This window comes from Fundulus heteroclitus, chromosome 15 (assembly GCF_011125445.2).
Source record: "Fundulus heteroclitus isolate FHET01 chromosome 15, MU-UCD_Fhet_4.1, whole genome shotgun sequence".
NCBI lineage: Eukaryota > Metazoa > Chordata > Actinopteri > Cyprinodontiformes > Fundulidae > Fundulus > Fundulus heteroclitus.
The window spans coordinates 5,906,760-5,922,833 of NC_046375.1; the positions used below are offsets into that span (position 1 = coordinate 5,906,760).

The 16,074-nt window shown below is 37.1% G+C and overlaps 1 protein-coding gene across 16 annotated transcripts in view; it reads left to right on the forward strand.

Annotated features, from left to right (window-relative positions):
- Positions 1-15,030, forward strand: part of ptprk (protein tyrosine phosphatase receptor type K) — a 137,557-nt gene extending 122,527 nt beyond the window's left edge. For 4 of the 16 annotated variants that reach the window (XM_036147261.1, XM_036147267.1, XM_036147266.1 and 1 more), the window contains 17 exons: positions 135-322; positions 476-563; positions 863-1,008; positions 2,112-2,129; positions 2,652-2,688; positions 2,797-2,894; positions 3,078-3,194; positions 3,840-3,994; positions 5,299-5,434; positions 6,077-6,226; positions 7,732-7,905; positions 8,692-8,709; positions 9,320-9,451; positions 10,487-10,612; positions 10,717-10,880; positions 11,147-11,282; positions 12,388-15,030. In XM_036147261.1, the coding sequence (XP_036003154.1) occupies positions 135-322; positions 476-563; positions 863-1,008; positions 2,112-2,129; positions 2,652-2,688; positions 2,797-2,894; positions 3,078-3,194; positions 3,840-3,994; positions 5,299-5,434; positions 6,077-6,226; positions 7,732-7,905; positions 8,692-8,709; positions 9,320-9,451; positions 10,487-10,612; positions 10,717-10,880; positions 11,147-11,282; positions 12,388-12,441 (1,937 nt within the window). In that variant the 3' untranslated portion in view covers positions 12,442-15,030. The remainder of the gene's footprint in view (positions 1-134; positions 323-475; positions 564-862; positions 1,009-2,111; positions 2,130-2,651; positions 2,689-2,796; positions 2,895-3,077; positions 3,195-3,839; positions 3,995-5,298; positions 5,435-6,076; positions 6,227-7,731; positions 7,906-8,691; positions 8,710-9,319; positions 9,452-10,486; positions 10,613-10,716; positions 10,881-11,146; positions 11,283-12,387) is intronic. The other 12 variants (XM_036147269.1, XM_036147274.1, XM_036147273.1 and 9 more) reach the window with 7 other exon arrangements.
- The last annotated feature ends 1,044 nt before the right edge of the window (positions 15,031-16,074 follow it).

Below are 16,074 nucleotides of genomic sequence, written 5' to 3' on the forward strand. Positions count from 1 at the left end.
TCTGTTTTACTTCCAAATGAATAATAAACCAGTGTTTCTAGGAATCGCAGTGTGGCCGATTTGAAGGCTGTATGTTCGATTAATCAAAATCCAGCCTCCACTAACTTCTCTAGGCTCTTTCTCTCCTCTTGCAGATGAAAACCACAGCGCCTCTGCAGCAGAGAACAGCCGGCTGCTGGATGTTCCTCGCTATCACTGTGAAGGAACCGAGTCTCCTTATCAGACAGGACAGCTGCACCCTGCCATCAGAGTGGCTGACCTTCTTCAGCACATCAACCTCATGAAAACCTCAGACAGCTATGGCTTCAAGGAGGAATATGAAGTAATATTGTTAACTACTCAGTCCAAGAAGCGCAAACAATTTTATGCTCCAATAGAAATCATGAACATTGACATTATAAGAAAGCAAAACCACTTGCATTATATTTAAGGATCTATAACATCTAACCTTTCTTTTTTGCTATTTCCTATACAGAGCTTCTTTGAGGGCCAGTCAGCAACTTGGGATGTGGCAAAGAAAGAGCAGAATCGCACCAAAAATCGCTACGGGAACATTATAGCTTGTAAGCATGCAATATTAATTTCTGTGCCTTCGGGAACACATATTACAAATTTGTGAGATTAAAATAAAGAATAGGCAAAGATTAATATTACAAATATTACATTTGCAAAGCTGAGAAAAACCAAAATCATCTTAGTCTTACTACACTAGAGTGGTTCAACCACAATCTGGTACCAAATTTACAAAAACTACAAATCTGTAACAACATACTATCTCTATTTAGTCATTTTTATTGTTGAAAGACATCAATTGAAAGTTGATTTTACTCAAGCAGTGCCATTTTGTGTTATCTTTCTCTAGATGATCATTCAAGGGTTATTCTCCAGCCCATAGAAGATGACCCATCCTCCGACTACATCAACGCCAACTACATCGATGTAAGTGGAAACACATCGAATGCTACTATTGGCTCCCAACGAAACCAACGAAACCACACTCCCTCGCTCGTATGTCAGGCCTATATACCTTTATTGCGTCTATCAGTCATCCATCAAAGCATTTTATGCATCCAGCATTGCCAAAATCACCCCGCATATGCAGTTCCTTTGTGTCCGTTCTTCTGCCTTATTTGGAGATTAGTACATCCATTAAATCACCTTTTCTGCATTAAAGTTATTTTGATATTGTTTTACCCACACACTGTTCCACAATCTATTTTGTCATCATTTGGATTTTGTATTTTTATTCATTGTTGCACAGTTGAGAAATGTGAATTGGTGTAACTTTAGATAGGAGCTGTAGCTTGTTACAAAAAAGTTTACTGATCATTAAATCACACTTGTCATTTTTAGTGATTTTATTGAAGAATAAAACTAGTCAAATGAGTGAATTTGTGAGATTTAGATGTGGATGTTGATATCCCTGGCTTTGTAAACCTTTGACAAATCCAGGTTTTGTGTTTTCAAGTTTTAGTGTTTGACCTTTCCAAAACTAACAAAATGCTGCTAGCCTCCACATGCTCAAAGTTTCTCATACCTCACTTATCAAAACATGAAAACCTGTTTCAGAAACATTATACTCAAAGTGTAAACAGATGAACTTTTATCATCCATATGTAATTAATTATCAATCATCTGCTGGTCCATTTAACTGTTGCTCGGTAGCATGGTTGACATGTATCCATCATTTTCATCTTCTGCCTCTATTTTTTCAGTTCTTGCTGCTACATGTGCATGTTCTTCAATGTCATGCTTGTATAATGCTTACAGCATGCTTTTCTGGATTATAATTTACTATCATTTAAATGCATGCAATAACTTACATGAAGCTGAAATTAGTTTGAATAGAAGAGACACTCACCAACCTTTGCTGATACAGCTAACCCAGTTGTTGCAGTGTCTTTTTTACTCAGACTAATTTTCACTTTTCAATCACTATTTTGCATGTTTATGGTCAGTCTTCCATTATGTCCAAGCAGCTTTTCTTTTTTTTCTGATTGACACTCACTGACATTGTTGTGCTTTCTTTCTTTCTTTCTTTCTTTCTTTCTTTCTTTCTTTCTTTCTTTCCTTCCTCCACTTGTTCTTTCTGCCTGTGGCTTGGGCTGTAGATTTGGCTGTACAGGGATGTAAGTATCACTGTAGATTATTTCATTCACCCTCCTCAACCTTTTCACACCAGCCCACCTACACACCCATGCATACAACTGTCCTGATGTGCATCAAGTGGTGATGCACATCGCTGAGTTGCTGGGGCCTCTGCTGCATGAAAAATTTCACTTCGCCTTGCCCACCTGCCATTATTCTGGATATCTCAATGTATGCTCAAACTTTGTGCATAGCCACATTTTTTTTGATGTCTTCTGAAAAACCTGGTTTGTAGTTTTCACTGGACTGATATGTGTCCCTTGTGCTTTAAAAACATAAGCATTCAAAAATAAATAATGAGAAATAAAACTCAAAGAAAGAGTGCAGGACAAAGACAGACAAATACTCAAAATAGTGTGCAGTTGAAGATAAAACAAAGCACAAGTCTTTATAAGACATAAAAACTGTTGCATTTTCAACATTTCCAGTCAGGTGAAACAAAGATAAGTGACAAACAATCCATAAATTTACAGATCATACTAACACTGATGTTTTGTTTTCAGGGATATCAGAGACCAAGTCACTACATAGCTACTCAAGGTAAGCTAGATGAACAATTTAGAATACATTCTACAATTAATTTTGTTCACATGGCTAATTTTGTTAGCATGTTACTTATCTTTAATGGAATATTGTGTCTGTGTGTAGGTCCTGTTCATGAGACGGTCTATGATTTCTGGAGGATGGTGTGGCAGGAGCAGTCGGCTTGCATTGTCATGGTTACCAATCTGGTGGAGGTCGGCAGGGTAAATTGCTCCTTTTGTTTTGTTTCTCATCTGTGGTGACCCTAAGTTATTTCGAAAGGCTTCGCTTTGTTCTTTACTCACCAATCTTTGACACAATAAAAATGTCTTTTCAACACTAGAATCAAATCTATTTAGGGCAAATTACATATCTTTGACAATAGCTGTCTTTGTTGTCTTTTCCAGGTTAAGTGCTATAAGTACTGGCCAGATGATGCTGAGGTGTATGGAGACTTCAAGGTGACTTTTGTGGAGGTGGAACCTCTGGCTGAATATGTGGTCCGTACATTTACACTGGAGAGGGTAAGTCATGTTTTACCTCCCCCATCACACTTTTTAAAATGTTCTGCTATGTTGATATATATAATTACAGTTGTCCAGTGGAATCAGACACCTTTTTTCTTTTTATTGTGATGCAATTTACACTAATGTCATTAGAAGAGAGAATTTAAAAAGGAAAAATGCTTGAACTCTCATAAATAAACCACTTGGTCACAAGCATTTCATTCCAACTTTATTGGAAGTAGTATATTTAGCTTTTTGGAAACTAATTTGAACCTAAAATAGACTTTTTAACACATTTACAAACAACTGAGTTGAATCTATATGCACTTCAGCCCCTGAAGGTCATATAAAATGAAATAAAATGTTTGTTTTTTTTAAACTAAAGTCTTCTGAATTGAGCCTCATGCTTAATGATCTTCACTAATTGATCTGCATTTTATTGAAATCACATCAATATTTGTCTAAATATGACCATATTGCGTCACATTCAACATTGAGAAGCCAACAATATTGCGGTCTTACTGTTTACATACACAATTAATCTATTTTCAATACGAAGTGCAGCTACACATTTGGTTTATAAGTTAAATGCTTGAACAGGCTGTTCTATTTCTTGTTTCTTTTGCATGCTTTATACTAACAAAAATACTTGTTTTCATTCAGCGTGGTTTCAATGAGGTGCGAGAGGTCAAGCAGTTCCACTTCACAGGCTGGCCTGATCACGGCGTCCCATATCACGCCACCGGACTACTATCCTTCATTCGCAGAGTCAAAATGTCCAACCCTCCGTCGGCTGGGCCGATAGTTGTCCACTGCAGGTATGAATATTCATGCAGATTTATTGGCACACTTATTGGCAACCATGGTAAAAAGTATGGAAGTAAATGCATCTTTTCATGCAGTAACATAGCTTTACTAGAATTTATTTGAAAGATCCATCATTACGTTTTAGTGTATTTTATTCAGTGGCATAAAATATCCCACATTAAAGGTATAGTGGAAAATATGCTTTAGGCTTTAAGTTCTGGGGGGATCATCTTATTTATTGGTGGTCCCACATGCCAAACATTGTGACACGGTCACCTCACATCAGTATGCGTGCACGTTCCTTGCTAGTTTCCTCTTTATGCGCATGGATACTTCTAATGCTTTTGTATCCAGTAAGGTTTGGTTTCAGTCGTTCATTGAATCTCTACTGCTCTCACCGTATACTTTGGAAATGGCTGAGAATTGCGAGAAGCAAACTGTCTTACAAGTCTATGGGAAGAAGAGTAAGGCTTTAAAAGAAAGACATAAGACCAGAAAGACCTGTAAGATGGTCTTCTTACCTACATTACCTACAAGAAAACATCTAAACCTCATTGTTAGAGAATCAGCAGGCAAAGAGTGGCATCTTGGGGTAACAAGCTCTCTATAACAATGATTAGATGATATCAGTTGTTTAAGAGTGATGCCAGAAGGGGCCTTTCCAGTCCTACCATCACAAACATAAATATATTGAGTTTGTAAATTGTCTAGTTACTGAAAAGTGCCATGGAAATAAACTTGCCTTGCCTGAACTTTATATGGACTTAAACCAGAACTTTATGTCTTTAAATAGACATAAAGTCTCTGGTTTAGTCTCATCTGACATAAACTTTATGTTTATGTCAGATGAGACTAAGATTAAGGGTTTTTTTTGCGAACAAATACTCCTGGTTGGTTTGGTGTCAAATAAAGGATGAATTCCATTTAATTGAATTCAGTTAGCTGGAAGCAAAAAGGGCTTGGGTTTGAATCCCAGCCTGGAGTTTACATTTTCTAGCCGTGCATTAACGGTTCTCTGCTGGTACTCCGGCTTCTTCCCAAAATCCAAAAACATGACTGTTAGGTCAAATGATTACTCTAAATTGCTCTTAGATATGTGTGTGGGTATAGTTTTTGTCCAGTGTGTCTGTGTGATGGGCTGTCTAGGGCGTACCCCAACTACTGCTATAAAATGAGTTTCCTTTACATGTTTTTACAGTGGGTGCCAATAAATGTGTCTAGCATTGAAATGAACAATGACCTGTAGACCTCAGCGATAAAGAGGAATATAAATATTGCAATTTTAAATCCACATCTTTCCTCCTCCTCTCTGCAGTGCTGGAGCAGGGCGCACGGGCTGTTTCATAGTGATTGACATCATGCTGGACATGGCAGAGAGAGAGGGAGTCGTCGACATCTACAACTGTGTAAAAGCTCTCCGCTCCAGGAGGATCAACATGGTACAGACTGAGGTGACTGCATTACCCATCCTCCATCCGCATCCTCTCCGTAGATTAGACAGAAGGAAATCGTCACGTTCAGACTCAGCTATCAGCATGGTACAGATGGCTAAGCTGTAGGTAGTTATCTAGAATTCATTCATAAAAACTCACCTCATTACAGTTAGAACAGAGAGTTTGGTCATAAGTATGGTTACTGTAAAAATCATGAAGATCAATAAAAGATGCCTGAAAAAAGTATTTTTTTTAATTCACATATAAGATTTACTGCTACAAAAGATTTACTTCTTCAGTATGAGCCTGTTTCACTTTAACAGATCTGTCTTACACACTATTACCTTGAATGCTCATAGCTTTTCACTGTCTCTCTTTATACAAAAAGGGCATCTGTTAATTGCTAAAAATGTTTAAAATATACAACATTCTTTGCAGAGTTATACGAAAGTAAAGTAAGCCACGACATCATTTCATTTCATCTCATCCATTCATCCATTTTCCATCAGTCTTCACTGTCACTTACAGCGTCTTCATCCTCACTTTCACCTTCTTTTCACCTTTTTTGTGTTATATGTCTGGGTGTTTCACTTTTGCAGTATTTATCAGGTCGTACATGTTTTAAATGTCATAATGTTCTGTGGTTTAAATCATATACAGGAGCAGTATATATTCATCCATGATGCCATTCTAGAGGCTTGTCTGTGTGGGGAGACAGCAATATCAGTCTGTGAGTTCAAAGCAGCATATTATGAGCTGATTCGCATCGACTCCCAGACCAACTCGTCCCACCTGAAGGATGAGTTCCAGGTAAAATGGGTTGTTTTTTCCTTTCAATTGTAGTTTTTTTGAGTTTTGTAGTGTGGGTTTAAACAAGTTTGAATTTGTTTAGGAGGTAGAGATGCTGATCAAACAATTGATGCATCTCTTTAGTTTGGTCAATCATTTTCGTGCTAAGGGGCCAGATTGTTTTTAATGGCCTTCGTACCTGTTTATTGTTGTTTTTCATTTCACATGGAAATGTTCTGCATCTAAAAACATCCTTAACAATTACATAGTTTTGCATTAATCTTAATCATGGTGACTAAACAGCAACAAGACTTAAAAAGGTAATAGTTGAGATTTCATATTAAATCACCACACTCTCAAATTCGTAGCTTGGATGTTAGGCAACTCCAAATGCCAAACCTGAACCAGTAACACGATATCTGATGATACATTTTCACCTACAAAAGGGACAGTTATGTGTCACTAAAAGAATATCAGATGTATCTTAATGTGTCATTGATGTGCCCTATTGACCTAGTGTGAATATGTGATGAGCTGGGAGTCAGAAGGTGTTGGCTTTTTACTTGCTTTGTTGTTTGGAAAAAACAGCAGAGTTTGTGAAAAAATGTTTAGCATAATTACAGTCAACCATTATGTTTTAGACTGGAGGAAGACCCAAGGCAGGGCTTTTATGAAAAATGGAAAGAAGAAAGCTGTTGCTGAAAGAAAGCCATAAGTAGCTTTTCACAAGACATGTAGGGCAAACAGCAATCATAAATGAGGGCTCCTGCCTGATGAGATGCAAAAAGCTACATGTGGCAGAAAACCATGCTTTTGATGTTGTTCGTTTGCAGGGACAGGGAAGATTGTCAACATTAATGAAAAGAGAGATGGAGCTAAAAACAGAGAAATACTAAAACATACAGCTAGAGCTGCAGTGCATATTGAAGCAAATTCATGTGGTAGCATGGCTCAGTCAAAGTCTGTGACAAGATTTGAATATGGCTGTGTAAAGACAATCTAGATCCAATATGATTCAGCTTGAGCTATTTTGGAAAGAATGGACAAACATTTTAGGCCCCTTTTCCTTTACAGAGTGAATCTAAACAGTATTGCTCCTGGAGGGTGAATACAAATGCATGTTTTAGTTTTTTTTTTTTTTTTTTTTTTTACATCTTTAAAACTGTTATTTTTCATCCACTTTACAACTAGGCACTAGTTTCTGTTGAGCTATCTCATAAAATGCAAACAAATTGGCGTTTGTGTTTGTAACATGACAAGATTTGAATGTTCTAGAAAAGGACAATAAAGTTGTTAGTGTTCATGTACCAAGATGAATTGATCCTTAATTTTTATCTTGTTAACCAACAACAGACATGGAAAACTGACTCCCATTTGTTTGTTCAGAGCACATCTAATAGTCAAAAGCTCTGTATAAAAAACTTTTTTACAAACACTTCCTTTTCATCGGTACTTGTACCTTGAATGCAACTGCATCTCAATAATGTAAACTAAGTTTAAATTCATCTTTTTCTCTCTGTTGCCAGACATTAAATTCAGTGACTCCTCAGCCTCAGCCAGAAGACTGCAGCATTGCACTGTTGCCTAGAAACCAAGATAAGAACCGCTTTATGGATGGCCTTCCTCCTGATAGATGCCTGCCCTTTCTCATCACAATAGACGGAGAAAGCAGCAATTATATCAATGCTGCTTTGATGGATGTAAGTTCATGCCTTATCAAATGCATATATAATACAGGAAGGCTGTGTTGTTTTCAACTAATGTAGCAGGAGTAGTTTGGGACATGGTGTGTTCTTTTCATAAGAAATTCTTGTGTAAAAAAAAAACTGAAGAGATGTGTTGCTTTTAACACAATTAATAGTAATTCTGAAAAAAAAAAAAAAACAATCTTAATACGTTGTCCCAAACTGCAGTCACTTAGCTGTTGAAAATGATACATACTTTTAAAAGATTACCAAGTGGATTTAAGAACAGAAACTGTTGTATATATATTTTCTACAGATATACACACACAGACTCCCCCTTCCTGTTTGTGTGATGCTGTGTTTGTGGTTTTAGCAGCAGAAGGCTAGAGACAAATCCAGGTTCTTAAAAGACTGACCACTAGCTTCTCTGGCCACCACCCCAAACATTGCTTGCACTGGCGACAGTTGACGCTGCGGTTTCCCATGTATGATCAGCTGAAAAACAAAACCATTTATTATGCAGAAATTTAAGGATAAGATCATATTACTTGATACTTTTCAGTTGGTCAGTCCCATTAGAGAGGTCGAAAAACACAGTAAGGGGTGGGTTGTAGGTATGTCAATAGTTTCTGTTATCTTTAAGAAATTGAAACATGTTTTTGATAGAAATGTGGCTTCTCTCCAGCAAAGCTGTTGGAGGACAAAATGCTGCAGTCAGTGTAAAACTAATGCGATTCAGTTGAGTTTCAGATGTTTATATTTAAAAATTAGTCACTTACCTCTGGCCTCTCTCTAACCAAGCTGTCAGAAGAGTTCCAGGTAACGGGAAATGACTTCAAATCTCCAATACTGGATTTGTTTCATGGCTTCAGTGTTGTTCAGCGACCAGTCTCATGTTTTACTCACAGATTTCATTGTGACACTAGAATCTCATCATTATCATGATTTCTTACTCACCAAAGTCATCCACGCCTCTCTCCCATGTGTAAGCTCTCATTTTCATCCCGAATAATGTGGGCTCATTTAAATTTCAGTTCAGTAAGTTCATCACACAGTAATTGATTGTTTGTTATACCATAACTAGCTGGCGTTTTGTAGATTCCTTCTATGTGACGTTTTTTAAAGTCTACCTGCAGAATTAACTGAACAGAAATCTGAGCCTTTTAAATGTAGATAGTGTTTTTTAGCCTAAATGTGTTTGCATGCTCCCAAGCTTCACTGTTAAAACCCACTGCATGATCACCCGACCAGATCGTCCCCTTTTACTTATGCTTCTTCTGTTTTATCTCACAATCTGTGCCAATACACTGCTGTTGTGTGAAAGAGAGAACAATAGAGATATTTCAGTGACAGATCTCTAATAATGCTGTGTCTCGTTTTTGTGAAATAAAAGCTCCTCAAATCATGTATTTTTGTCTCTGGCCTGCAGAGCTACCGGCAGCCTGCTGCATTCATCGTTACCCAGCATCCTTTGCCCAATACAGTTAAAGACTTTTGGCGACTAGTTTATGACTATGGATGTACCAGTCTGGTGATGCTTAATGAGATCGACTTGGCTCAGGTAAGTCCTTTTAATATGGCTTTTTATATTTATTTATTTCACTTATTAAAAAAAAATGTTTAGCAAACTGCAATTAAACATGTTCAACAACACTGAAAACATTGGAATAATAGAAATAAAATACCTGATGAATAATAATAAAAAAAGTATTTAGCAGAAAGGAGGAAACTAAATCCATTTTCCAAGGCAGCCAAGGCCCCTCCCTCTGTCCCGTTTAATTCAGCTAGAGGTTAAACGTTCTGCTAATAAATGTGTTTTTGCTATTGTGGCAATATTCAAACAAAGGGATCCTATTTTTTTTTTCTTTTTGAAAAGATTCGGAAATTATAAATACATAAACAGACAGACAGGGTACATCAAAACAGGTTAGCTAACCTAAAATAAACAACATAACGGTTGATTTGATAGAAAATATATTTTGAACTTTGCAGCGTGTTGTATGTATTTTTTCCTCATGCTTATGTGTAGTTATGAATGACACCAAAAGTAATTTTAGACATCATAGTGATTACAGTGAAAATATTCATATATGTGAAAATATTTGCTCTATTTAAAAAAAGAGCTAAAAAGCAATAAAACTGGGACATCCTACTTCTTAAATATGTAGGGTTAGTTCTAAAAATCAAGCACAAGGGGTGAAATAGCATTAGACCTTATGAATAAAGGTGCAGTCCGAGCTGAAAGTTTGCTAGTCCAGTACCAACAACAGAACACAAAGGTTTTGAATATTCAGTGTGGTTCGCAACTTAATTTTCATTAAATCACTTTCTTGCCGATCAGTCACTAGTTCAGTCTAACTAACCATCATTAAAGGCCTTCTCTGTTGAACACACAGTTTCTGCTTTAACTAGTGGCAGTAAGTACGTTACTTTTTCTGAGTATTTAGTTCTAAATGAAATTCTGCATTAGGGAAAGCTATAATGTGTGCCAGAGTATAAAGCTGTATTAGAAAAATCTGGAGTTTATAATTGGTTATGTCTGCAAAGGATTTGCTAATTTTAATAAAAAAAATGTTGCATCTATGTTCATGTAAAGGGTTGTCCTCAGTACTGGCCAGAAGAGGGCATGCTGCGTTACGGTCCAGTGCAGGTCGAATGCATGTCTTGCTCCATGGACTGTGATGTCATTAGCAGACTCTTCAGAGTCTGCAACCTCACCAGGGTTCGTACACTCAACTGGGCTCAATATGTTTTGCAAAAATCCCCGCAGCTAAGGCTGCTGACTGCATATGGACTTTCTTTACCAGTGTCTTCTCTATGTTTCAGCCACAGGAAGGCTACCTAATGGTTCGTCAGTTCCAGTACCTAGGTTGGGCAGGACACAGAGAGGTCCCAGCATCCAAGCGCTCCTTCCTAAAATTGATCCTTCAGGTCGACCAGTGGCAGCGGGAGGGGGAGGAGGGAGAAGGAAGAACCATTGTTCACTGCCTGTAAGTTAACAGTGTAGCCAATCTCATTTTCTCATGTTTTTTTTTTTTTAATGCAACACTCATAAACACGTCCACTATAAAGTGTAAAGCTTTAAATAATCAGATTTGTCTTTTTCTTGGACAAGTCATTCTTTTAATAATTGTCATTATAAAGAGGTAGTCTTCAGTGCATGATGTCTACACCAAAATAAGTCCAATGGAAATGTAGCTGAAATACTTTGTGCATTTTGTGAGGTCAGTCTGAACTATTTTTTGTATCTTTGTAGAAATGGAGGTGGGCGTAGTGGAGTATTTTGTGCCAGTAGCATTGTGTGTGAGATGGCAAAGAGACAAAACGTGGTTGATGTATTCCACGCCGTGAAGACTCTGAGGAACAGTAAGCCCAACATGGTGGATACTCCGGTAAGTTGCCTTTAAATAAGAACCTCACACACATGTGCGAACGAATGCACACACACATTTTAGTCATACTATTATTGTGAGAACTTTGCATTGACTCCTATTAATTTTGTATGGTCTAATCGTGACACTAACCCTACACCTAGCAATTACTTAAGTCAATGCAGACCTTAAACCTAAAGCTAACCCAGGTTTTGTCCATTTTACATTGTGAGGGTATTTCCTCACAACGCAAAATGTCCCCACAATGTTTGTTGTTTGTCCAGATTGGGGACCAAACAATTATAGCTATACATGCACACACATGCATATACACATTGCTGATGAAACAGAAGGAATGGACCAATGAACAACCTGTGACTGTAAAGTGTCACAGGTAGAGTGGGGTTTGAATCCTATAAAATTCTACAACTTGGAGGTAGATTCTCACTCCCAGACTGCTGTGTGTGCTTTATGATCAGAAACAGCATTTATTTGCCTGGTATATGCATACACAAAAGAAATTTGACTCTGGGTTGTTCAATACTCACAATGTGCTTACTTATACAGTAATACAATAACACAATAATACAGTAATAAATATATAGTATAGAAAACACGTATCAACACACTGTAAACAAGCAGACAAATTGAGACATTAATGCAATGAGCAAAGTGCAGACATTAATGCAATGAGCAAAGTGCAAAGGATGAAGTAGTAATTATTATTTACAGTGTTGTTATTATGTATTTATCAGAGGTGGATGTGGTGTACAGGTACACATGCACATACAATCATACATATCCACACTGTCAAGAGTGCAGGGAATGAGAATACTGGAATAAAAGTGTATTAATTATATGTGGTGTTGTGTACATGAGGAAGGTGCAGTTGGTATACAGTATATATAATATGAATAGTAAAAGAGAACAGCACTGAAATACAGAATAATGTATATAAATAACTAGTAAATGGTCAATTGGTCAGAGTTACCTGGTCATTGCACATGATCATCATGCTCCCTGTAAAGTTTTAATAAACTACATTTCATTATTTTACCGAGGGCTGTGATACACAACATGTTCCTCTGTGCATTGTAAGTTTAGTGAATATTTCTTTCTCTTTCAGGAACAATATCGGTTCTGTTACGATCTGGCTCTTGAATTCATCGAGTCATCTTAAGCAGAGCAAAGAAGATCAGAGGGAAGTGAAGGTCTTCTGTTCTCTTGTTGGGTTTGATCCTTTGCCTGGTCCTGAATCCCCTCTGCCATGTTCTGTAGCATCAATTTTTTTGGGCTCGACAGATGGTGCAATCAAAGTCAGCTCTTTGTACAGTGTTGTTAAGCAAAGGGAAACCTTTAGACTTTAAAGTCAGAGTGGGGTGACGAGGACTGCAGCAGAAGAGGATATGTTTCTGCTTTTAATTCTTTATGCTTATTGTACAGCTTTTTGAGTGCCAGCGGGCTCCTGTATGTTTCTGGGCCCCAATTTAAATGTCAAGCCTCTCACTACGAACCCCTTTCCCATGAAGTTGTTGCTTTGTGTCGTTACAACTGCAGTACCCAGTGTGAACTGTAGATGTCTCCCTTCCTTTGGCAAGCTGTAACTACACCGTTTGTCAAAGTGCAAGTTAAAGTGGCGCCATGTTCCCATTTTCATGCTGATTTCCAAGTGTTTCAGCAGTGTTGAGCATCTCATCATGGTGATGTTTGAGTATCTGCGGTCAGTAATTTTGTACCAAAACAAGAAACCTTATGTTACAACCTGGCCAAACTCTCTGGATGTTTTTGTTTCCATCTAAAGCGCTGTCATGTTATTGTGAGGTCATAGTGAATTCTGAGGTTTAACATCACGATCTTTGAGCAATTTTGTTCTCATTTTAAATTGGTTACACAAAACAGTTTGACAACAGAATAAAGATGAAGACAATTACCTTAGTGTTAATACGAGTTTACAACTTTATTTTTTTCCTGTTTTACTTCTTGCTGTATCATATACTAATCTACTGAATATGAATGCTGAACTATTTTTTGTACCCCAAATTGTAAAATAGACCACTTTTCATCATGGTTATGTTTGTTTTAGGGCTGGGCCCATTGCATTTTTAGTTCATCCAGTTCACAAACGGAACAACACTCGACAAACCCTTTGAAGCAGAATTTGATAATTACAAAATCAGTTTACTGTCTTTCAGAAAACACTTAGATTTAGAGCTTTGTTTCCTTTTAAGGCCTGGAATGAATTAGAAGTGAACTGACCCCAGGCTTTATTTGTTCTGTGCACTGGTGGTCAACACGTTTTGTTTTTAATATTATTATTTTGTAGCTGACGTTTATTCATAAGCCAAAGACTTTGTGTAAATATGTCTATATGGATAAAGCACATTGTTTGTATTTATTGTTTGTTTATTGCATTGCTTGTAAGAACAATCATTTTTCATTCCATGTTTACTCCACCACCAGCGCTTCTTAAACCTCTTATGGAGATGCAAAACGGGCTCCTTCAAGTGGAAGCATGAGAGTATTTGCTGGATTTGTTGAGCCTGCAGTGGTTCGCCACATTTGCTCAGTTTGAACCCGTGAAGAAGAGTTTAAGGAGCCCTGATTGAAGCTGTACATTAAAGCTTTAGAAGTAGTATTCAGTATTTAGGTGGAATCCAGTAGTATTGTCTGTGTTTTCATTTTAAGAATCTCTGTAAAGTTACTGTTTTGTTTTTCTTTTTTTTTGTGTTAAAGCCCACTTTTCTGTTCGTGATCAGTAGAACATCAGTGCATTTGTACACGCAGAGTATTTTTGGATAATGGCTCCTATCCCCTCTTAACGTCTTAGTCGGGATAAGCTGTTTATCTTCATCCACATATCCTGTTCAGCATTATCCCTGAGTATACAGTGACAGAGTGAAGTTAACGGGCCTAGTGGGCAAAACATGCAGAGCTGTAATACGTGTACATTTATTGTGCCTAATCATTGAAATTTCTTCATCGAAACAAGCATTTTTAACATTGATCTCGAGCAGGGCTTTGTTCAATGCGTTCTTATGGACGATGGATGTGTTCAGTTCCTTGAACCATCATTCATTGTGTTTAATATACGAAAATGCTTCATTTGAGGCATTACAGGCTTTCCTGATACAAGATGTGCCTGTCAGTGCCCAGACTGAGGAAGTAAAGATAAAACTTTATTGTAAATAAAAGATTCAGATGTTCCACCCTCTTATTAAAAGTAAACTATCATGAGTACTCTAAAGGGCTCTATTGTTGTATAAGCAGTAGAGACCATAATGGTAGATTCCATTTAAGAATATTAGTTCCGTTGTAGATAAAAAAAAAAAAAAAACATCAGTTGTACTTTTTTTGCAGATTAAACTCCACAAGAGGTGGTGTTTAAAACTGCTATAGTTTACACTGAAAAAAGTTTATTCAGTTGATGGAACATCAACCTTATTTTTGTTTCATTTTTTACAGGTTTATTATCTGACCCAAAAGAGTTATAGAAATTTTAAAGACAACCATTAATCCAGACTTTTATTTTAATTGGTATTTTTGGAAACAATATAAAATACATAAACCCTCCTAACTGCTCAGTTACTGGAAAACTGAGGGGAAAATAATTGAACAAAAAGTTTTTTTTCCCCCCTGAAGAGCAGAGAAAAAAGCTGGTGTCTGGATGAAAGGGCAGTCCAAGTGTGACATCGATATTCATGGTTTATTATTATTCTTGTCTGTAATGTTTGGCTTCTTTGCTGTAATAAAAACAGTTCTTTAACTAAAACCTCTGGGTTTCATGGCGTTTCAGTATCCTCTTTTGATTATGCACATTATCAGATTTTTGTTAAAACCAAAGAAGGCTTTTGCAGCAGCTGGGCTTTGAGATTTAATAGTTATGTCTAACACCACAAAACTACATTTTGTTGAAGCGTGAAGCTGCTCATACTTACCAAGACATAGCTGTTCAACTAAACTAACAAGCCAGGAAAGGAAAGCAAAAACAGAGAAGCAGACAAGAGAGATCAAAGGTAACTCTGGAGGAGCTGGTGAGATCCACAGCTTGGGAACAGTGGAAATCTGTTGACTTGACAAGCTTTAGTCAGGTACTTCACAATTCTGGCAGCTAAGAAAAAGGGTAAAGAGAAAAGTCATAAGCAGTCCTGCTGGCAGCTCCATCACATCCCATGTGGGGGACACAGCAAATATAGAAGAAGGTTCTCTGGCCAGAGCTGTTGGACGTACACGTAAGAAGCTATGGCATAAAGTTGAAAATCAGCTATTATTCTCATACTATTTCACAATATTGTGCTGCATCATGTTGGTCTCTCATGTCAAAACCAAAATAAAATACACTAAAGATTGTTTGTAGTGTGATAAAATGTAATACTATGAAAAGTTTTCAAAGTGACTTATAAATATAGGAAACATCCACCCCGTAGCTAAATTCCCATATCAGATCCCAGGGAATAGCTGCATCACTGGCCGACTCCTGGTTTGCTACATAGCAATTAAAAGTGACAAATAGTACTGTTTTCTTCAAAAAGTTTAATTTGCATAATTATTTACAACAGATGGTTGATAGAGGCAAAATATAGTAAGTCACATTCATAAAGCAAGAAAAAGAAATCATAAAAACTGTCGCAAACAATTTCAGAACTTGCATTTAGAAAAGAAAATGTACATTTAATTTATAGATGAACAATTCTAGAAATTAAGTAGTCATCCCAAAGTAATGTGGTAAACACAAACTGATCCGTAGACTGCTGTAATACTGACCAGCAATGAAGCACTAATTCATACAATAATTTTACTATCCTGCATGCTAATA